Here is a 24650-nt window from a genome sequence, read left to right as displayed (position 1 = left end):
TAAAGCACTACTTGGACTTTCAGTTATAAAAACATAACCAAGTGTAAGTATTGTGTTTAATTATAAGTGTTAATATTGCTTTCTATATATTATTTCAGGAATAAATTCTCTCTCATGACTTGAGAAAAATGGGGCATCTCTCAGTCATGACAAGAAGTGAGCCTTGAAGTAAAATCAAGTATTTGATTGAGGTAAAAGCAGCCATATGCTTACCGATCTTTATTCATTCAGTAAGGGTGGAGTAGACACTTTAAAGCAGACACACACACACACACAAAACTAAAACACAAACTGCATGTCCCCAAAACAATTGGAATTGTGAAATAAGATTTATTTTACTATGTTTGTGCTAGCAATTAGAAACTTTTCTCCTTTAATCTATCCTTTCTCAGTGCTATATATAGTTTATCTTAAGATATTTTTATGGAAAAATATCTAGATGTTCAAAAGAGCTCATTTATATTTCTTCATGGGAATGTTATCTTCATTGACAGAAACCAGTAACTATTTTTAAAAGGATTTTTTTTATTGATTGACTAAATGAAAAAGATCTACACAGGGCTTTGCTCCTATTGCACCAAAAACATTTCAACATTTATAACAAATGACTTAATTTTACAGAAAACCATAAGCAGGTCGGGATATACCAGCTACAAAAGCATAGATCTTACAACGATATGAAAAACCATTGGTGGAACGACAGGAATGAACATGCCTCCCAACGATGCATAAATCAAACACCAAAGTGTAAATGAAAGCGCCAGCCACTCATTTTTAGATCTGTTGAGCCCTTGGTTGCTGGAGATAGTTGTTGGCAGTAAAAACCGTCTCCCTCCAAAGGGTCGGTGGAGAGCAGAGTGATTGGCAGCGCAAATAGAAGACAAAGGAGAAAGCCTTCAATCTGCAGCTGATGCACAGGAAGAACATGGGGAGCTGAGTTTACAACAGAGACAGCATTACCAAGCTAATGGCATGGGCAATCATGGGGCCACCACACATCCCGGGTATCAGCAGGGCATCCATTTTCAGCTAAGTGTTAGAGTACCTTTTTGCTTTCTCTCACCACTGCAGGGGTAAAACAACCTGGTGGGGGAAACACACTGACTGGTAATAAATTACTATATTGGATACTTTTGTTTTCTTTCAGCAATGACTTTACTGTGTATTCTTGCTATCATTACCAATTAAAGTGCAGCCTGCTTTAGCGAACTGTATCTAACGGTGTATCAGTCCCGATGCTCCAATTGCTTTGGCAAGTATCACAGGGTCAAGAGGCTCCTTTGACCTGTATCATCTAAGTCTTTCTGACCACTCACTATTTGAAGCAATCTCAGCTGAACAGATGGACACTTTCTGTGACACTATAAAGCTTAGAATATAAAGATAAATGAAATTGTGTTTCAGGCTTCAAACTGGTTTATGAGTGTGAAATATTGTTAGTGTAACCTACAAAATCTCCAGTTTTAAAGTGCACACTTTGACTCTGGCTAATGGATAGAATTGCTTGCTTCTTTTTAAACTGTAGATTTAATTTTTTCACTTGAGGAATAGCAGAATTTTGTAAAGCATGATTAAGGGTTACTCGGTTACATTTCAATTACTATAATCACAGCCCATTTAAAAAGACAGGTTTTACTTTTATTACTGTGCAATGGTATTATGTTTGTTTTCTCTTTTAAAGATTTTTTTTTTTTTAATTTATTTGTCAGAGACAGAGGGAGAGAGAGCAAGCTAGTACAGGCAGACAGAGAGGCAGGCAGAAGCAGAGGGAGAAGCAGGCTCCCTGCTGAGCAAGGAGCCTGATGTGGGACTCGATCCCAGGACTCTGGGATCATGACCTGAGCTGAAGGCAGCCGCTTAACCAACTGAGCCACTCAGGCGTCCCTGTTTTCTCTTTTAAATAAATGATGCATCAAGAAAGTTACACTGTACATAGGAAAAAAACTAAGACTATAAATGTTGGATGAAATAAAAATGAAGATTTTAATTTTCCTTAGACATAATTTTTTTCTCTTAAACTCCATCATTCACTTGCTGGAAGGACAGTCTAGTAGTTTACATATCTGGATGTGAAAGGGAAATGATTAAGCAACAGCTTTATATTTCTTTAACCCATTTGTGTTAGTATATCATCATGGTTATTTGAATATTTAGAAATTTTTAGTTTAACCTCAAGTGGAAGATGTATAAAATTTTCCTCACTGAAATTGAAGACTGGTCTCCTTTAAAGTGACCATTTAATTTATTGTTTATACTACTAAAGTTACTTTTGAGAGTGAAATAGTGCACTATTCATAATTGCATTGAAAAAATAGGCATGTACTAAGAAGCCTTATGGTAATACACTCTCAAAGGAAAAAGGCAACAAATATGCATATTTTAAAAAAAATCTATATTTCTGTATCACTCTTGAAATGTGACTATTTTCTGTAAATCACAATTATTCTGTAAGTCTATTTTTAAATAACTAAAAAAAGGGAAGTTTTTGTTTTTGTTTTTTAACTTTCATGTTCAATTTATTCCAATTCTTAACAGCTTCTTAATTGCAGTAAACAACAACACAAAATAATAACCAAAGCTCCAATAATAAGAATGTTACCAAATTGTTCAAGGCTTTTTATTTCTATATTTTGTGCTTTGAAAGTCCATGAAACAGTATTCTGTTATGGTATTTCCAAAATTACCTCTCAGCAATCAACTAAATTTCTATCAGGCAAACAGATTTGGTTGCAGGCAAGTGAGAAAGGATCGGTATAATAGATTTAGAGTTAAACCATTCATCATGTTTGAGGAGCTAACAATTTCAGAGAAAAAGAGGAAAACAAAATCACCTGGGGTGAGAAAAAATGTTTCAGGGTACTCTAGCCTGGGAACTGGCTATTAGACTAGAGACAAAGTTAGGGACAAATGCATTCTTCTCTATCAGGAGCCATAATCACAGGTGTGTCCCCACCTTCTGAAAAGGGATAAAAACCAAATACCAGCTTTGAAGTCTCGGGGTTTTCTAAGTAATTCTAAAAAGCAAATGTACAACGCAGTCTCCTTTCTAGACAATAAGATGCTTTAATGTCAGAAATAAACTTCCGGGAAAAGCTCTCAGAGAGTTTGGGGGTAAAAGAAAAGGCAAGCTGAGGTAGGGCTGCATAGGAATTATGGAAACTAATTCACATTAACCAAATACTCTGGACTGAATGTGTCATCCCAAAATTCACATGTTGAAATGCTAATCTCAATACCATGCTAATGGGAGGTGGGGATGTAGAGAGAGAAATAGATCATGAGGTGGAGCCCTCCTGTATGGGATTAATGTCCTTATAGGAAGAGGTCAGAGAGCCAGTTAGCTCTGCTTCCATCATGGGAGAATACAAAAAAAAAAAAAAAAAACAAAAAAAAACAGCCATCTGCCACCAGGGAAAGGGCCTTCACCAAACACCATATCAGCTGGTTAACTTGATCTCAGACTTCCCAGCTTCCAGAACCATGAAAAATAAATTTCTGTTTTTTACAAGCCACCTAGTCAAGGGTATTTTGTCACAGCAGCCAAAGCTAAGACACCAAAAATAAATAAATAAATAAATATCTAGTAATAATTAAGGATCTTTGCTGATAAACCTATTTATCATTCTACTGAAGCCCTCAAATTCCTGCAAAATATAGAGCATTCCAGTACTAGAGACAAAAGAGAAAGAATTGCTTATACTGGTGCAAAGCTATGGGAAGGACTCCATTAGAAAGCCGAATAAGTCCGACTAGATTCAGGAACAAAACGTGAAGGAGTGGAATTATTTCTGCACACAGAAAGATTTAAAAATAATATGACTCACTCTGAAAACTTGAAAAGATATATTTCATTATTATAAAACTGTAATAATACAGAAAACAAAATGTCAACTCAGGCACCAAATTCTGAATTATTGAAGAGACTGAAGATATTTATATATAATTACAGATTTTTAAAAACTTAGTAAGGTAAGTAAGGGACATTTGAATGAAAGCTTAACTTTAGAAAAATAATGTTTGCTATATTGTTTCTGCCTTTAATGAACAATAGTAATACCACTTACATACTATTAAAACTATACATAAACAAAAAGAAAATCAACCTTATCAATAATCACACCATCCAAGGAGAGTCTTAACTTTTCGAAGTAGAAATCTGGAAAGAAATCATACTTTTCTATTCCATGTTCACGGATTAGAAGAACAAATACTGTTAAAATGTCAATACTATTCAAAGCAATCTACACATTTAATGCTATCCCTATCAAAATACCACGAGCATTTTTCACAGAGCTAGAACAAACAATCCTAAAAGTTGTATGGAATCACAAAACCCCCAAATAGCCAAAACAGTCTTGAAGAAGAAAAGCAAAGCTGGGGTACCTGGGTGGTTCAGTGGGTTGAAGGTCTGCTTTTGGCTCAGGACATGATGCCAGAGTCCTGGCATCAAGCCCCGAGTCAGGCTCCCTGTTTGTCACTCTGCTGCTCCTCCCATTTGCACTCTCATTCTCTGTCACTCACACTTTCTTTCTCAACTAAGTAAATAAATAATCTTTAAAAAAAAAAAAAGTAGAAAAAAGAAAAGCAAAGCAAAGCTGGAAGCATCACCATTCCGGACTTGAAGTTATATTACAAAGCTCTAGTAATCACATCAGTATGGTACTGGCACAAAAATAGACACATAGATCAATGGAACACAATAGATAACCCAGAAATAAATCCACAACTCTTAGTTCAATTAATCTTTGACAAAGCAGGAAAGAATGGAAAAACAACAGTCTCTTCAACAAATGGTTGGAAAAAAGTCTTTTCAACAAATGGTGTTGGGGAAAATGGACAACAACATACAGAAGAATGAAACTGGACTACTTTCTTACACTTATTTATACACAAAAATAAATTCAAAATGGATGAAAGACCTAAATGTGAGACAGGAAATCATCAAAATCCTAGAGGAGAACATAGGCAGCAACTTCTTACTAGACATGTCTCCTGAGGCAAGGAGAACAAAAGCAAAAATAAACTATCAGGACTTAATCAAGACAAAAATCTTCTGCACAGCAAAGGAAACAAGAAAACTAAAAGACACCCTACAGAATGGGACAAGGTATTTGCAAATGACCTATATGATAAAGGATTAGTATCCAAAACCTATAAAGAACTTACCAAACTCAACACCAAAAAGACAATTAATTCAGTTAAAAAATGGGCAGGAGACATGAGTAGACATTTTTCCAAAAATAGAAATACAAATGGCCAATACACACATGAAAAGATGTTCAACATCTCTCATTACCAGGGAAATACAAATCAAAATTACAATGAGATATCACCTCATAACTTTTAGAATGGCTAAACTACTGATTTGAAGGGATACATGCACCCTGATGTTTATAGCAGCATTATAGCCAAATTACAAAAAGAGCCCAAATGTCTACTGACTGATGAATGGGGAAAGAACATGTGATATATGATGGAATATTACTCAACCATGAAAAAGAATGAAATCTTGTCATTTGCAATGATGTGGAGGGACTTAGAGTTTTATGCTAAGCAAATAAGTCACAGAAAGAAAAATACCATATGATTTCTCTCATATGTGGAATTTAAGAAACAAAACAGATAAACAGAGGGGAGAAAAAGGGAAACCAGAAAACACTCTTAACCATGGAGAACAATCTGAGGATTGCTGGAGGAGCAATGGAGAGAGGAATGGGTGAAAGGAGATTAAGAAGTGCACGTGTTGTAATCAGTGCCAGGTATTGTATGTAAGTGATGAACCACTAAATTCTACACCTGAAAATATCGCACTGTGTGTTAATTAATTGGAATTTAAATAAAAACTTAAAGGGAGGGCGCCTGGGTGGCTCAGTGGGTTAAGCCTCTGCCTTCAGCTCAGGTCATGGTCTCAGGGTCCTGGGATTGAGCCCCACATCGGGCTCTCTGCTCAGCAGGGCGCCTGCTTCCCCCACCCTGCCACCTGCCTCTCTGCCTATTTGTGATCTCTCTGTGAAATAAATAAATAAAATCTTTAAAAGAAAAAGAAGTTAATATTTGTGTAGCCATTAGGATATCTACTAAATGCTTCCAGTCTTTCCAAGCACATGGCTCTGGGTTCATTACTTTGGTTTTTGTGACCATGAAGATCAGAGACCTGTTCTCACTTCAGATTGGTGCATGGAGTTAACAAGAAATAAACTCGGTTTGCTTTTAGTTAATGAGATTTAGGGCACTGCTTGTTGCTAGTCTATCTAGCTCCAGACCATACACAACTTGATTTATCAGTAGATGAGTGAAGAGCAAGACAGGTAACTACAAAGGAAAAATACTCCTGTGTTTCTTCTCTACTCCTCTCTACTACCATCAGACTCAAACTTCTCTACTCTCAATACTTAAGACACCAGATGGGCGGGAAGTTTTCCCCACACCAGGCAATTCTTTTTTTTTTAAAAGATTTTATTTATTTATTTTTCAGAGAGAGAGGGAGAGAGAGAGAGAGCACAGGCAGACAGAGAGGCAGGCAGAGGCAGAGGGAGAAGCAGGCTCCCTGACGAGCAAGGAGCCCGATGTGGGACTCGATCCCAGGACGCTGGGATCATGACCTGAGCCGAAGGCAGCTGCTTAACCAACTGAGCCACCCAGGCGTCCCCCCACACCAGGCAATTCTCAGACACCAAGTGGGACATGTGTCCTATAATTTAAGTCAATGCTGACACTACCTATCTGCGGATAACATCACTACAGGTTAAGTGATTGGTCCCATGAGACCACCCCACTTCAGATGTTTGTTGGAAGTCCAGGTTGTCACCTGTATTTCTGAACAACCGGCTGTAGATAGGGGGTTCCCATGACGTCTCCCTGGCTTTGGTGACTGGCTAGTATGGCTCACAGAACTCTGGAAAATAGTTTGCTTACTTGATTGCCAGGTTGCTACAAAGGATATTAGAGGATACAAATGAAGCATCAACTTGTAGAACTACACAGGGCAAGGTATGCAGGAAGGAGCAGTGTGCTTCCATGCCCTCTCTAAGAGCACTGCCCTCCCATATCTATGTTCAACAACCCAGAAGTTTTCTGAAGCGTGTCCGTTGGGTTTTTACGGAGACTTCATTGCATAGGCATGGTTGATTAAATCATTGGCCATTGGTGATTAATTCAACCTTTAGGCCCTCTCCTGTGCCCTGAGATGAGCAGATGGGACTGAAGGTTCCAACCATCTAAGCACCTGGTTCGTGCTTTCCAAAACTGACCTGTGGTGGGAAGGTTTGTTATGAAGAACAAAAGAACAAAAGATAGCGTTATGGCTCTGGCTCTCCTTGCAGGAAATTCTAAGGGTTTGGGGAGCTCTGTGCCAGGAACCATGTAATCAACCTAACTACTGAAATGCCAATGTTGAAATCAGAATACAAATCGACTATTCCCCTCCAGTGTCCTTTTCACCACATAAATGTGGTCTCACTTGCTTTTGTGCTTTCTGTTTTTCTTCGAAACTACTCTAAGACACAACAATTTTTTCCCCTCCGGTTCTGAAAGGACCTAACAACTATTTGAATAAATACTTCATAATTCAATTGTGGTGTTATCTGCATTCTAGAAAAATGTCATGACACTGATAGAAAAAAAAAGATATTCTCAAATTTAAAAGCAATTTAAGCAATTTTATTAAAAAACTAAGTATGATTCAGGAAAGATATGCTCCCATATGTCCTACATGCTCTCTTTAAATAGCAACTATTTCCTTCAATTTTTATACTTCTCTGTGTATATACCTGTCAATTAAGACAAGTATGTGTTGCTAAATTTCTCTGTACGTTCTCCCTAGAGATGATAACTAATTAAAAGAGATGTGCTGTAGATTACGCTGATCTGACTTACTCCAAACACCTTTGCTTCCCAACTATGACATGCAAGTCACTGCTACCACACTGATGTCTTCCAAACATCATACTAATAAGCTTCTAATTGGCCAGAGGTCAGAAAGGATGCAGCTTGAAGGAAAAGCAACTTACAGTTGGAATTGGTTTACTACGAAGTAGACCAAAGGGCAAAAGAAAAAAAAAAAAAGGTGCTTTCTCTTTGGAATGATTCTTAAGTGTATTTACATAAAGGACAACCAGTTGAACACGTATTTTGGGTATATATCTCTGTGTGGCCACTAGATAGTTAATCTAACATATACTTATTAAATTGAAGTCAACAGCTAGCGAATACACTCACTTGAAAGTATATAATTTAAATTCAAGTTTATGGAAAAAAGTTCTTTCAGACGATCACTTGACAATAAATAACCACATATCCAGTAACTGATTGACAAGATCAAGTCTGTAGACTACCTTAAAGAAATAAGTATTGGGGGCAAAATGACAAAATTGTCCCACAAGCCAAAATGGATTTCACAAACCAGGGCCCCCAAACTGATTTAAAATAGTTATAACTTTTAGCAAAGAGGGAGCATTATAAGAATATCTGTTAATGACTATAACTGAATACAGGTTTTCCAGTGGAAAGCATCCACTCCTCTTGTAGACTATGACACTGAATTATAATGTAATCTTATCACAATATTGCCTGCCACGGGGGTGAGAAAATCATGGTCAACAGGCCAAATATTGCCTACCAACTCTTTTTTGTAAATGAAATATTTTTGGAGAAATGTTCATTTGTTAGATGATCCATATATATCCACATAGATGATCCATAGATCATCTACAGCTGTTGGGTATTGCGGAGGCAGAACTGAGTGGTTATGAGAGACTGTATGGATCACAAAGCAAAAAACATTTACTATCCAGTCCTTTACAGAAAAAGTTTGCCAAGCCCTGGCCTGTCCTAAATTAACAGGAATTTTAAATATATACAAAAATATTTTTTAAAGGCAATACCCAATATCACAATATGAGTATCGAGTGTGTGATTTAAGGTGTTAAATATCCTTGATTCAGTTAGTTATATTTTAACAGAGGATTCTAAAGCTTGTACTGGTTGTTTTTATGTCACTTATGTGATCTTCCATGCCATTTATAAGTTGGTCTCAGAAGTCCAAGGCCAGTTTCAGAGACTTTTTTTTATTTTCCTGTAGGAAAGACGTGGTCGTCTTCCACCATTCCCACTATATATTCTGTCTCTGGTCGTGTCAATCTCTCATCAGTCTCCTATTCACCACCCCTCTTTATATTCTGGGGTTTGGATCTGCTGTTGCCCACAGCAAAGTCTCATCTGTCAAGATTCTGACCTAATGTCCCTTCTGTATCCTGTGGCCAGCCTTGGCCTCACCACCTGCAGGGGGCTCCAGGAGCACTTTGGGATACAGGTCTACAAAACACACATATTGTATCACGGCTTTTTCCAATTCAATGTTCAAAAACCCAACACTCATCAGTAATTTCCTTGTCCTGCTGCACCCATACAATACTTTCCTCTTTTCACCCCCCAGGCCTTCAATCCAATTTTCCACATAGCAACCAAAGTGATCTTTACAAAACAGAAATTAGACGTGTCATGACAACCAGGACTTGGTTGAAATTCCCCTTATCAAGAAAAGTGTCTGGCGCATGGTAGGTGTTCAGTGAATATTTACTGAATAAATATTTTCTTCTGTACTCCATGCCACAACACTTAACATAACATACAGACATAGCAGTTCCTTGTTTTTAAGGAACTTGAGGCCTACTTGACAAGGTAAGAAAAATGAATACTTCTAAAGTAACTAGGTAATCCACAGTTAATTACAAGTGTTTAACTAGTAGGTGCGTGTTAAACAGTGCCCGCAGATGCTCCGGGGAGGACTGAACTAGGTGGAGAGAGGAACATCACTACATAAGTTAAGGCAGGAGGAGACGCACAGGGAGCAGAGTCAGCAAGGCAGCCATGCAGAGGAGCGCTGGTTTCTCCGAAATGAGTAAGATGCTTCCTCCCTGGAGGCAAGGAGATGGGAAAGAAGAGCAAATCCCAGGAGGCTTTGGTATCTCCCGGGACCGTTCAGGCAGCACGCTACCCAATGCTCCCCCGCGAAAGAGTTAACTAAAAGCATGGACCGTGAGAACACATCACGCGCGGAATCAGCCCTCCTCACCAGCCTCTCATCAGAGTTCAGCAATTTGCAAGTGATCTACAGAAGGAGGAAGGCAAGGGTGCCACTTGAGGGTTGCAGGGTTGTGCCAGAGACTCGGCATTGGGAAATGAAACATAAATCAGGCCTCTTCATATTTATTACACTTACATTTCTAAAAGTTATTACAAACCTGTTGATTAGATTGTTGCTGGCTTCAGGGGTTTTGTATTGAGGGGAGGGCTAAGTAAAGTAATTATTTGAAGGAAGCAGAGGGCCTATGATATACACTATAATCCTCAGGCTATTTTTGAGTGCTTATTTTAGATAACTTTGTTACTAGAAAAAAGAGCCCAAGATTTAAGGGCAAGTAAACGGGGCAATAATATAAACTTTGCTGGTGCAAGAAACCATCTCACCACACTGCCTTTTCATCTTTCTGAATCTATAACAGCTCACCAGTGTGCCCATTGTTCCCTCAGTGAATCATTCCTCCCAGTGTGCTAAACATCCTACATTTCATCGCCAGTGTTTAATAAATTTTTTCTTATAAACTTCTGAATTGATTTGGACTGGTCTAAATATCAACATGCCTTATAAACTTTTGAATTGATTGGGACTGGTGTTTAAACATCGGTGTGGTAGCAGTTGTGTTCAACAGCTTCTTTTCTTTGCTGTTATTGACTTTTTTTTTTTTTTTTTTTTGCTAGGTCATCCCTCTGTAAGATCAAGTCACATGTAAACCCAATTTGGACTTAAAGCAATTGTCTAGCAAAATAAATACATATTTTATTTCTAGAAGTCATTTATTTATTTCTCTATAACTCAGGAAAGGCTGTATCCTCCACCTTCTTACCATCTATTTTTCATGTTTATACCTTCTCAGCTTTCAGTCCAGGTGTTTATTCAACAAATATTTCTGAATGTCTGCCTTGTGTCAGACATGTATTAGGTGATGAGGATACTGTGATAAACTAGCAGAACAGGTCACTGCCCTCTTTGAGCTTATACTGTCGTGGAGAATGGAGAAGATAAAAAAATGAAATAAAAAGGATGCTGAGAAAGAGAATAATGGAACGTGGCCTGCTACTTTCCTTAAGGGAAGTGACATTGAAGCTTAGACTTCAAGGTGAAGAACCTGAGAGAAAAGATTCTGGCAAAAGACTAGCAGTTGGGGAAATAGGAGTTTTTAAAATAAGGCCAAGTAGCTGGGAATTAAATATTGGTGTTATGGTCCCAAATCTACCGTTGACATTCTTCTATATCTTTTTCACATATGCTTCATAATTTTGGATTTTATTCTGAGGATGAATACAACTCAGATTAATATTACTTGAATGTCCATTTCCAAGGCTCTTTTCTTCCCATTCAGGTCATGTTGGTGGAAGCTGAAAAGACTAATTCATAAACCATGTTGCAGATTCAACAGATTGGAACGTCATATAGCTGAAGAATACGTGTAATCATTATAGGACATTTATACTACCTCCGAGACAAGTGTCAAAATCAAATTTGAAACTCAGAATGTATTTTTGCTAAGAAAAGAAACTGTATAGTTCCCAGCTTAAGAAAGACAATAAAAATTACATAATAATGCTGATTAGCAGTTTGAATTTTATTAATTCAAATATTAAAGGAGATACTTTGTAGGTTTCAATTATGCATCAAGGTATCTAGAACTTGGAAACAAACAAGCAAAAGTCACCAGAGGATAGGAAAAACTCCAATTTAAATTCTTTCCCAAGTATCAATTAAGAACCACCAACAATACATGCTCTAATTGTGAAATGAGGAGACTTTTCATAAGAGTATGGTGTTGAATGTTTACTCTGAATAAAATTCAGCATATCCTGAAAATAGAAATTAAAAGTAACCACATTGAATGATTTATCAAAAAGATATCAGGAAACTGCAGGAGAGGGCTGTAAAAGTATAAGGGGACATAATATTTGACTTATACATAACAAATTACTGAGTATCTTGTAGATTATATTGTTTGGTTCTGTTATATTTCATGATCTGTCTATGAAATAAGCACCACTTACGATGCTTTCTTCGCAAAAAAAAATAAAATAAGGACAAAAAATCCTCAGGTTTAATCCATTTGTAAAGGATAAACAGATTGATAATTATTTACTGTTATGAAACTGAACTCTGATAAACAAATAATGTTTTAAAAATTCAAGAGCTTAGCCTGAGAATCAATGGACATAGAGTATTAGGTTAAGGCAAAACAAAACCAAAATATCAAGCTGTGATCCCATAACTGGGCCAGAAGAATAGTAAAGCAAACCATCATCTGGGGCATTGCAGGTTGTCCCAAAACTTATTTCTGGTGCAACTCTTTTGATCTGCTATATCTGATCCCAATTTTTCCCTTGAGTAACACAGAGAGTTGATCACTTAATTTGGATGTATATTTCATAGCAGGAATTTATTATGATTAATAGAATTAATATAAAAAGGAAAATAAATTTTTGAATGAAATGTACTCAAAACTGATCTCTTTCTACTACTGTCAACCTAATTCTATGCATCCTTGATAATGCCAGAAATTTCATACCTAAGATAAAAAATATATTCTAAAGATTGGTTAAGCTGGTTAACATAACTGAAGATCAAGAGAAAAAAGGAAAAATATGCTTAAGAGACCTTAAAGATAAACAATTTATTATCTATAAACTTGACTTTAATTATAAATGACAAAGTTGAAGAAAAGATAGGTCCTTGGTAATTTAAGATGTTAGACTGCAGATGATATGATGAAGTTCTAGAATTTTGCGAAAGTTCCAGATTTAGGTAACTTCTTAGGTTTGGAGAGCCATACCGACTGTCAAATTATTTTCTTGGTTAAGCCTCATCATGACCATGTAGGAAGACAGGACCCACGTTACACCTTCCATACTCCACCATATGATGATCGATGCCATGCTACGGTTTTGGCAAAACAGGATTAGACTTAAAAGACTAAAGAGACAGATCCTCCTAAGGAATAGACAGGATAAGAGGTCCCAAGAGTCTTGATTCAAATTTCAGATTAGAATGAGGACAGCTAATCAGGGCACTTAGGAGAGTTAAATGTTCCAGAAGCGGAAGAAGGTAATAGTTCTAAAACAGCAGCCACTCTGAGTTAGAACAACTTCCCATCTGTAGGCAGCATTGTACAAATGCCCCCCAAGATTCTCAGCCCCTTGTGAAATGTACCTTCTTCCAGTTATTCAACTAAACACAAATCTAGGTACTGTGCCAATGTAATTAAGGTTTCAAATCAGTTAACTTTAAAATGGGCAGAGTATCTGAGTCATCCTGATTTATTCACATAGATTTCTAAAAGCAGAGAGTTTTAAAATAGTCGTTGGCACAGGAAGAAGTCAGAGATTCAAAGTATATGGGGACTTGATACAAAACAATTTCTCTGCTGCTGGCTTCAAAATTAAGAGGGCTACTTGGCAACCTATGAGTGTTCCGAGGTTGAGAGCCGGCAAGAAAACAAGGACCCCAGTCCTACAACCACAGGTAACTGAACTCTGCCAATAACCTGAATAAGCTTGGCAAAGGGCCCCCAGCCTCATATGACACAGCAACCTCAGGCTACCTAGATTTCAGCCATGGGAGACCCTGCACAGAGAATCCAACCAGGCCATGCCAGACGCTTGGCACACGAGAAGTTGTTCTATAATAGATGTGTATGGCCCTAAGCCTTTACGATCATAATAATTTGTTACATAGCAATAAAAAATTAAAACATCATCATTTTGAAGGGTTCGGGCAGAAAAAGCCAGAGTGGCCATACAGGAGAGTGGAGATCGAGGCTTCTGGTTCCTGGAAAGTCAACCTGGAAGAAAGTGGTACACTAAGCAGCATTGAAAAAGAAAAATCAGAGATCCAAGGAAAAATTAAATCCTATCAGCTAAATTAAATCCAATCACAGCAAATCAGGGAATTCTGGAATTCTAGGACTAGAAGACCAACTCCAAACTGACTTTTAGTCTACTTGATCCCCTCCTCATTTAGCCATGAATGTTAATTAAAGGAAACGGGTCGGCAAGTGAAGACAGGACAACGTGGGAGCTCAGGAGCGAGCAGAATTCGGCAGGTCAGAGCCTGGCTGCAGGCTCCATCCGTCAGTGCATCAGTGTGTGCAGCTACACTGGGACTGAGAGGGGAGAGACAGGAGCCAACAGGCCCAGTACTGAATCGAAACCTAATTTACTGTATGATTCAATCAAGACTAAGCTCTAAAATCCCTCTAGTAAAAAAAAAAAAAAAAAAAAAAAAGGAGAGGAGAAAACAGGTAACCTGATCATTTTCAGTTTTAATGCACCACAGTGCCGGAAGTGGAAATAAAGGCTCTGGTGACCTCGTGCTCCCCTATGATGACTCTTTATGCATCCAGATTAAAATTTTACTTCAAGGAGCAAAATGGAAAACAAAACATTTACTACCAGAGAGTAAACAGAAAAGACCAACTTCTCTGTAATGACCAGAGAGCTCTCGTGCAAGCAGAAAGAAAGTAATAAAGCTGAGTACGACTTTGTATCTTGTGAACTTTCATATCAGCTTTCTAGACACCATCCGGTCTCAGACAACATGTGAAGACCAGAAGAAAATCCCCAAACCTAAAATTTTCATTCCTATGTGAATTTGCATGGAGTTAAGTATGTGCATAAGAAGTGCCTGCCGTTCACATAGTTTCTTATGACCCTTTTTTGTATCTGGTGGAATGATCATACTTGGACCCAAAGCTTATGCAGGATATTTTAATTTAGGACCAAAACATCTGTTTCCAGAGTAATACGAGCTTCACTGTATATAGAGAATTGCAAATAATGTCATTTATGTCATTACTTGTGTTTAAGGTCATGAATGCCATTTAGGGATGCAGAGAACTAGTTGTGCCTCCAGGATGTCACTATTAAAATGCAATTCAGAAAAACAGATGGGGATATTAACTGGATATATTCTTCAATAAGTTCATGCTCTTTTAGTTCCAATGAATAAAGCTAAAGTCTTAATACATTTTGTTTTTACCAACATAGGGGAAACATTCCATGAGGATAAATGCTTTCTTTTCTGAGAATTGCTTCCTGTTACAGTTTTGCATTTGCAGCTCTCTTAGGACCAGTTTCAACATAAGTCATTGGTACAGAAGTAGTGTTCCTGTTGGGATTCCTTTAAATGGGTCCAGATGGTACTCCCAGTCAATACGTGATATTACCAGCTTTCAAGAAGAAAGATTTTATTCTCCTTCTTTTCTTTCCTGTTACAAGCCACTAACCCTTTTAGTTAACTCAACATCTGAATTTCTAGAAACATCGTTTTTTACACCTGAAAATATCACCCACTGTGGTAGTCATAAACAATAGGATATAAACACATGATACTCCTTATACAGGATGATACCTTGGTCATTGAGGAAGCTCCAAGGTTCTACAAAAAGGTAACATTTACCATTGCTTTGTCATCAGAACTAGCAAACTGTCTAACAACAGAACACCCAAATCCACTGAAGTGAATTTGCATTCCAGCACGTATAGACCTCTTTCAGTAGGCTGAAGGCCTTTGAGTCCTACAAGAAGCAGGCTCCTAACAAATTTGGGAAATCACAGGTTTTTAAAAAGCAAAAGCAATTTACAACTGAGAAGAATATAAGAAAGGAAAGAAGAAATGAGGGAGGACAAAGTCCCTAAACAGTCTTGGGCAGTAATATCTATGATATGGACAAGATTACAGAATTCATAGTTCCTACAATATCTATGAAATTATTGATGTAAATGGAGGCAATTTATAGCCATGCTATAATAAATTATGCTACATTCCCTAGGTTAAACTAAAAAGTAAAATACCGGGCGCCTGGGTGGCTCAGTGGGTTAAGCCGCTGCCTTCGGCTCAGGTCATGATCTCAGGGTCCTGGGATCGAGTCCCGCATCGGGCTCTCTGCTCAGCAGGGAGCCTGCTTCCCTCTCTCTCTCTCTCTGCCTGCCTCTCCGTCTACTTGTGATTTCTCTCTGTCAAATAAATAAATAAAATCTTTAAAAATTAAAAAAAAAATAAAAAGTAAAATACCTGGTATGTTTAACTTTTACTCAGGTTTCTATGCTAGCATATCCACCCTACAAGTGAACTAATGATGATAACCAGACTATTTAACCAAAAAGAATCATAATCTTAGATTTCGGTGTTTCTTACAGGGTTGATGAATATTTGAGGGAGGGAACGGAAAGAAACTGAGCTAAATCTATGAAAAAGTCTAGCACGAAAGAGATAATATAAACATTTATTCACTGAAAGGGTTTACTTTAGAATTAATGAAAGAAATAACCTTTTTTGGAACCAGGCAACACCAATGCAGAGCAAACCCTTTCTCTAGAAATCACGTCTATCAGCAATTATAAAAACAATAACGCTGACCTTGAATCAACCTTAAAGGTCTTTGTATACAATTATATTATCAGCTTTATGAATTTTCAGTTGCTATCTCAGCCACAAATTCAATAAATGCAGAGTTGGTCAGTAATAGGAAGATGGCTATTTTAATAGCCTTCACTGAAAAAGGCATTTGAGAAAGTAGGCGTTATACCAGCATTTTTTCCTGTTAAAAATTGACAGCTCTTTCAAGTCCTGCTCAGCACACCTTTGATGAAGACTTACGACAGACTTAGGACATCACACGTAAACAACAATAAAAATTAAAATCATATTCAGACAAAACCAGAAATGATTTAAGTAAGTAATATCTGGAATCCTAGGAAATCAAGAGTCCGCTAAATGGTTTTTAAACCTAGAAAATTTTTCTTTGATGCAATATTAGCATTCAAAGTAAACTCCTGAAACATTTTTTTTCCTCATCTTGAGTTTATAATTTCACTTCCTCTTCTGTAATCTTAAACCTAACAGTCAGCAACAGCACAGAGACCTAAAGCAAAATAGCCTGCGTGTGTAGTTACCGATATTAAGCGATTCAGTACATTTTACCACCAGCCAGGTATCATAGCAACCTTGGATTGCTGAAAACTGCTAGAAAACTCTTCAAAACCAGCCAGACTCTGCTTTAGGGAAATCTTTGACAGCACTGGGGACATTACTGGCTGTCAGCGTCTGTGGGTGTTGCTATGGGCACATTCACAAAGAACCCCACCATCTACACAAAAAGGTATACACGCAGAGAAGGTGGGAGGGACACAGATAAATTGATAAGAAAAGACAAAAAGAAGAAACAATCGCGCTGGCAATATACAATAGGCACACCATTTTGGGACCACGTTTTACACTAATTCTCTTCCAAATTAAGCTAGGAAATACAAATTCAACGTAACTGGAATTGTGACTAAACATGAACCAGGGGGTGGAGGTAATATCCTGAAACTCTGCACTCATACCATTTATCGCAAGTCTTAATTTAAAACTCGAAGTGAATTGCATTTAAAATAATATTTAAACTTCCACTTATAAACCCTTGATAGTCGTTTATAAATCTACAGAAGGGAAAAGAACAGGTTACCATGAACAAGAACCCAATATTGATTTTTCGGCAGTGCAGTAAGGCATCTCCATTCTATCTGGCTGCTGTCAAAGCCACTCTTTAACAGCTGGAGTCAAATTGCACTATTTACAGCAAGAGCCCTTGTCAAGTGGACCATAAGTATCCTAACAATACACTATTCAAATGGCACTTTGCCACACAAATTGCTGACTTGATGAATAACCTATGTCAATGACTAAGGCCAATATAAAAGTTTCATTTTTATGAGAGGCTTTACATTCACACATTAAGTAAGCTTTCTTTGAAGAACTATTAGGCTATATATTTCAGGCCTTTGGAAGCTGAAAATAATTAAAATCTGTTTAAATACATCAAGGGAACTTGACAACATTAATATGGATCTGGTGTTAACTACATTTGTCACACGAGTCAGAACAGTGCCCTTCTGTTCCTGGCACTCCCCACCGACACGTGCAGCACAATGCGGGACTTCAACCGGCCACGCACCATGACATATGAGCATTCTCCTTTTGTGCCTCGAATTTACATGGCCAACGAGTGTTTAGATACAAGCAGTGCTTTGAAGTCCTGTGAGGAAATTCATGGTTGCTCTGTGTGCAGAGGGACAGCTGGAGTCATTTAACGGTGTGTTTTGTACTTTCCACAGTGACTCTGAGACCTGAATCAGTTTTGAAAGAAAGCTGTGAGGTGCTTTTCATACTTTTCCTCAACACTAAGGTGACTGCATCACAAAGTTTAAATTTATGTCACAAAGTGAGAAAGGGACATTCTTCATAAAGGAGAGCCATCAAAGAAGGTATTAATTAAGTATTAGGGAGATGTTTAACTATTATATGTCACAGGAGTGGTTACATATAATCTGTTGAAAAGTTATATCACTTTGCTTGCTCAAAAAAGCAAATTGGCTTGCATATTTCTCTGTTATCCTACATTTCTCTATCTTATTAGGAAGAGAGCTGTAATTTAGGAACTCAGGTTTTAAGCTGAGATTCACTAGATCAAAATACTCAGAACAAAAATCTTAATCCAATGTATACAGAGAGAAATATTTATATTTCAGTGAGGTGCTTGGGTGTCTAATAACAAAGATTTATTATCTTTTAAAATTACACAAAACTGAGGCAAAATATTTTGAACACCAGAAAAAATAGTTATATGCTCTTCATTACATTTAAAAAATATACTAAAAATTAACTACTCATCAAGAAGGTGAAAATTATCATTCTTTATTAAGGATTTATCCCTACATAATGCGATTAATTGTTTTCAAATAATGTTATTAGTTCTTTCCTACAGTGATTAAATTTTGGTAATAAAATATAAATAACTCAGACTGAGTTAAGGTACAAAATGTAATGTTGCCACATGAATTGTTATTTCATATTTATACATATAAATTTACAGGTGACATTTTAAAGCATTATCATTTAGAAACTACTCTAATTCTATTCTGGTTATGTTTTTGTGTCATGAAATATGAAAGAACTAACATTTCATTTTGATAAAGTAATTAGTAGTGGGGTCCAATTCTTTACTGGTGGCCTAGCAGTGCACCATCTGTATTTTACAAGAGGTAGCAGGAATAAAGCCCTAATAAGATTTTTCAGCAAATGGTACCAAATAGACATCACTCACGGTGAAGTGAAGGTTAAAAAAAATACATATTTCTAGAAAGCTCACTGGAATATAGATAAATGTAAATGAATTCTTTATAATCAATTTTATATGTTTGGAAAAAGATGTATGTATATGTATGTATTTATATGTTTGGAAAAAGAAGTACGTTATTTAAAGGAAATGCCATTAAAAAATCTTGCTTGGACTGGGAGCTATCATGTGTACATTTATTTTCATCAAAAGGAAGATTTCCAACACATATGCATTTCATGATTTCTGTCAGGGAACAGACTTGATACAAGGTCTTTGGGATTGCATTCCACATAGTGCAGAAGAAGCTGGAGTATGTTGTTTTACTAAAAATTCAGATATCTAGGGAGAGAAGAGGTGTTGGCTCTTTTGCCAGGTCCTCCTAGTGCCTTATGATCTTGAAGTCTAGAGAGGACTGTTTAGATCAGAAATCTGCAAACAATAGCTACTGACCATCAATTCTGGTCCACTGTCTGTGTTTGTAAATAAAGTTTTATTGGAGCACAATGACATTTGTTTGCTTAAGAATTGTTTATGGGAATTCCTGTGCTCCAACAGCAGAGTTGAATAGTTACAATAGCGAAAATCTTGCACTTTAAGTGTAAAATGTTTCTCATTGAATTCCTTACAAAAAAAGTTTGCTTATCTGGCTGAGTTCAACCTTGACCAATACAAATAAAATACAAACCACACAGAATTTTTAAACTGCCTAGTAGTCATAATAATAATTTAAAAAACATAAAAAGAAGCAGGTAAAGTTCATTTTAATGACATATTTTATTTAACCCTATATGTAAAAAGATCATTTTAACATGTGGTGATAGCCACATTTCAAGTATTCAATAGCCATATATAAACAGCATCTACTATATTAACCAGAGAAGCACTAAACAATCCTCCCCTGTGGGGGGGAGGGGCTGTTGGGGCCCCACACGATAGAAAAAGAGAGGGCTTGTACAGGACACTACAATGGGTCTAAATTGTGACAGTTAAAATAATTCTGTTTATTACTTATTTATAGACAAGAAATGCAGAAAAAGAAAAAAAAAGCAACCAACCAACAGACAAAACAGGACTTTTCTCTTTAAAATAAGATGCAGCTACAAAGATTTCTGCCATGTAGAGATGATTTTAGTAAGGTTGTTTATTTCCTACTTTGAAGCTAAATTCCTCCCACTGCAATTTAAACAGTTTCTAACTTGTTTTATCCTCAGTAGAATCTGAGAAAAGCAGTTCCCCATCACTAATATGATATCGTATTCCTTTAAATCCTTTAAGACTCTGGCCCTCTCCTACTCCAAAGATTTTTCTTTGTCTAGCTGCACAAATTCAACAACTCTAGCATTTCAAATTGGGCCCATTTTGAAAGTGTTGTATTGTATTTGCCGTTTTCTGTAGAATCTGTTCCCAAAGCTATATGTACTCTTCAAATGCAAGAAGAAAACTTGAAGATAGCATTCAAATAAATTCCAAATATTTTGAAACACAAGTGGCTCACCACACAGATCTAACATGCTTTTGTTCTGTTTAAACAATTCACTCTACCCTTTGAAAGTATTTCACTACATGTCACTAAATTCCACATAAAAAAGTTCTGAGACACAAAGTAACTTTAGACATTTTTACATTTCATAGGGTTACTGTCCCTCATTTTCCTACTTCTAAAATGAGTATGATTCAAACCCTCTTCTTTAAAACTATTTTTTTTTCCTTACAAAAACCCATGAAGCGGGCACCTGTGTGGCTCAGTTCGTTAAGCGACTGCCTTCAGCTCAGGTCATGATCCTGGAGTCCCAGGATTGAGTCCCACATCGGGCTCCCTGCTGGGCAGGGAGTCCGCTTCTCCCGCTGACCTCTCTCTTCTCATGCTCTCTCTCTCTTATTCTCTCTCATTCTCTCTCTCTCTCTCTCAAATAAATAAAATCTTTAAAAACAAAAACAAAAACCTAAGAAGCATTTTATTATATTAACAATAAAGAGAATGGAGAATTTCCAAGCATCTTGAAATATCAGGTATATTGAATTTGTAAATAAAAGATTAAGATAAAACAATCTCAAGAGCTTAAATCAAAGAGGATGAAAGGAAGATATATAGCATATAGCTGGAGAAGAGAGAACTTAGGGGAGCACAGATTAAAAATAGCTCTAATTAGCAGTAAGTTCAATAATAATAGAAGTATGGTGTCTAGAACAAACGAGGTCATAGTCCTGTTTGATTAAACTCACTAGCTTTGAAGAGAGCAAAGGTTAGAAATCATAGTCATCTAAGGCAAAGGGCACTAGTAAGGAAATAAAGCTGGAATAAGCCTAAGAGTAAGAAAACAAGACCCTGGCATTTTATTGCTTCCTGGAGTCAAGAAACAAAATTACATAAAGAAAATGAAATCTATATATACTATTACCACTACCTAAAGGGTAGCTCTGAGGTCCTCCAAGAAACTGAAAGAAATAGTAATCAGTTTACCTTCTGGGAATTAAAGTAGTAAAATAGGCATTTGATGAATGAGATTTGCTCCTGCAGACCCTAGGCATCTGACATGCATGAGTCAAGACACATCTCTAAGTTCTCATCTGCTATTCTAGCATATAATTCCCCCGATAAGAAGCATACTCAATTATGCACAGAGAACCGCAAAGCCACATTAAGGTGGGAGCGGGTGGTAGGCATCGGGGCTCACTCACCAGGCTTTATTTCCCTCAATCTTATAACACATATGATTTGACTTCCCACCTGTGGAATCTAAAACCTTATGACTGTCATTTTTGGTTGTGAATGTTCAAGTTTCATCATACTGACATAATTTTCCTTTATAAAATAGGACCTATTTCAAGAACGTGAAAAGCAGTTTGCGGAATCTAAAACCAATTGGACTAAATGAGAAAGGAAAAACAACAAACAGTAACAACAAGCTGTAGCCCAATGACCGGTTTTAACATCTGAAGGAGAGTATGAACAGAAGTGAGTGGCTCAAATGCAGTCTTAAAAAAGAAAGATTCGGGGCGCCTGCGTGGCTCAGTGGGTTAAAGCCTCTGCCTTCAGCTCAGGTCATGATCCCAGGGTCCTGGGATTGAGCCCCACATTGGGCTCTCTGCTCAGCAGGGAGCCTGCTTCCTCCACTCTCTGCCTCTCTTCCTGCTTGGAATCGCTGTCTGTCAAATAAATAAATACAATCTTTAAAAAAAATAAAGATTCAAAATTTAGGGATTTGTCAAAGTAGACAAATTGACCAAGAAATGCAGTACCTTGCATTGGGCCCTCAGAGCTCAGGGAATGAGCTCCCCCTGCCCTGACTCCCTCTGTGAAAACTTCACCTCCCTCATCTCCACCTCCCTTGCCCCCAACACCTCCCCCCACCTCTGACCTGTGGCTTTACTACAGCGACAATGTGTTGAGTGATGAATCTGTCATCGTAAACTAGAGCATTGTCATTCTAGCATGTCAATCTAGGTATAATGCTCTAGTCAAACTAGGTAATATCTAGTCAAACTAGAGCATTATACCTGCATATCCTGGGTGTTTGGTTAGTGTGGCCCAGTTCTCAAAAGTTTGATGAAGCTTGGCCTCACTGATGTAATCTCAATCAAGTCTTTAAACCCAAAAAGCTAAAGATTGCACACTGGTGCCCCCAACCCCAACCTGCAGGTTTTGTTTGTTTTTGTTTTTTTTAATTTATTAAGTAGGCTCCATATGCAATGTGAAGCTTGAACTCATGACCCCGAGATCAAGAGTCACATGCCCTACTCACTGAGCCAGTCAGTTGCCCCACAACCCCCTTTTTTTCCCTACCCTGAAGCTCTGAGGCACAGCTTGAACAGCTCATGAAGCTTTCTTCAAGATGACATATCCTTTTGCCTCAAACCATATACATGCACATGAGATAATTATTTAAAGTCCTTACTGATGGTATTTTACGTCTTTATACTACCATTAAAATAATGGAAAATGTTACCACATTAATGAAATTTTGATATAGAAATCCCACTTTTGGAAATATAGCCCATTAAATAATACTGAATATGGAAAAAAAGCCTTTAAGGTTCATAGATATGTTATTCATGAAAGTGAAACATAAAAAAACAATCCCTATATTAAGGCTTAGGAGAATAATTTAATCAGAAATAGTATATGCAAAGCATAGAGTGTGATGTAGTCATTAAAAAGTCATAGATAGTACTGTGAAAATAGGTTTACATAGAAAATACTCCATTAGATATATACATATAAATGGCATAGTTACAACAACATGATGAGGGGATAACTTAGAAATATAGATGACAAAAAGATGGAAGAGTCCCTTAAAGAAATCAGATTAAATTACCATATTATTTTACAACCAAAAATAGGAAAGCTTATCCAAATCTCTATGAAGGTGGTTGGCTTGGTTTATGAAACTAAATGCAATCTTCATCACTGTGTATTAAATATGGCTTGGAATCCTAAAGACCTGTCCATACCATGATCCAGTTTTTGTGATACCTTTTTGGTTTATCTGTAATAAGCATTTTAAAGAAGAGGTCATGTACACTCAACTGAAAAACAAAAATGGATTCAGAATACAGAGTATATCCCCTCCCCCACCATCTAGAACTCAAGAGTTAATATAAGATTGACTCAATTACGATAGCCAGAACCTATCTTATCAAAAAGAATGCTGTAATAATAATCACTTAAAAAGTTATCCTGATTCACTCAAGATCACTTGGTAGATATGTCTGGAGACGCAGTCACCTCTCAGTTCTGTTTCTGTGCTGACATTCAATTGTCACGTATTCATGAAGTTATATCACCTCTTACTCGATGTTGATCATGTTCTCTGGGAGCAGCAACTTGGTTTGAACTTACCTTACATGAAGACTCCACCTGCAGACCAGGGCAAGGTATTGGCCCAAACTGATAGGAGCTGGAGGATCTCTGTTCTACACTTTTGTGTTTATGTGTCTCTGAAGCAAGTGGAAGAACAGATTCAGGCTTTAGAAGCTGTGAATCATCACAACAATTGAGAATAGTTCTTGCTCTTTCTCCTGTTTCATGTCTTTCCAAAGTGCCTGGAAAACAAGATTAGAAATTAAAAAAAAAAATTACGCACACTATTTACTCCAAAAGAATGAAAAGAACAAGACACTTTTATCATCAGAAAAATCACAATTCTTTAAGTGAACATGCCTTCTTACAACTGAAAAAGCAGCCTGGGAGCTTTCTCTAAATTATTCAAATCACCGTCTTACAAAGGCTGACATTATGGGCTTGAAAACCTCATCTTCCTCTTTGTGCTTTTTTATCCACTGAAATCAACAGGGCATTCAATAGTCTTTAACAGTAAAATCTCTTACTTATTATACAGTATGCAAGTGATCAATAACAACCAACTATGGAATATTTTAGTGCTGTCCCCTAGTGTTTCAACTCACAAACAACAGAGAACAGCAGTGCTTTTTGCTAAAAAAAAAAAG

General features: G+C 37.1%; 1 protein-coding gene across 1 annotated transcript in view; it reads right to left on the bottom strand.

The window, feature by feature from the left end:
* The window catches only part of WDR72 (WD repeat domain 72), a 219210-nt gene that overhangs the window by 104981 nt on the left and 89579 nt on the right, over nucleotides 1–24650 (bottom strand). The window contains exon 14 of the mRNA XM_044231052.1: nucleotides 24043–24245. Coding sequence (XP_044086987.1) covers nucleotides 24043–24245 — 203 coding nt within the window. The remainder of the gene's footprint in view (nucleotides 1–24042; nucleotides 24246–24650) is intronic.

Source organism: Neovison vison, chromosome 13 (assembly GCF_020171115.1).
Source record: "Neovison vison isolate M4711 chromosome 13, ASM_NN_V1, whole genome shotgun sequence".
Lineage (NCBI taxonomy): Eukaryota > Metazoa > Chordata > Mammalia > Carnivora > Mustelidae > Neogale > Neogale vison.
This window is presented reverse-complemented; position numbering and strand designations above follow the sequence as displayed.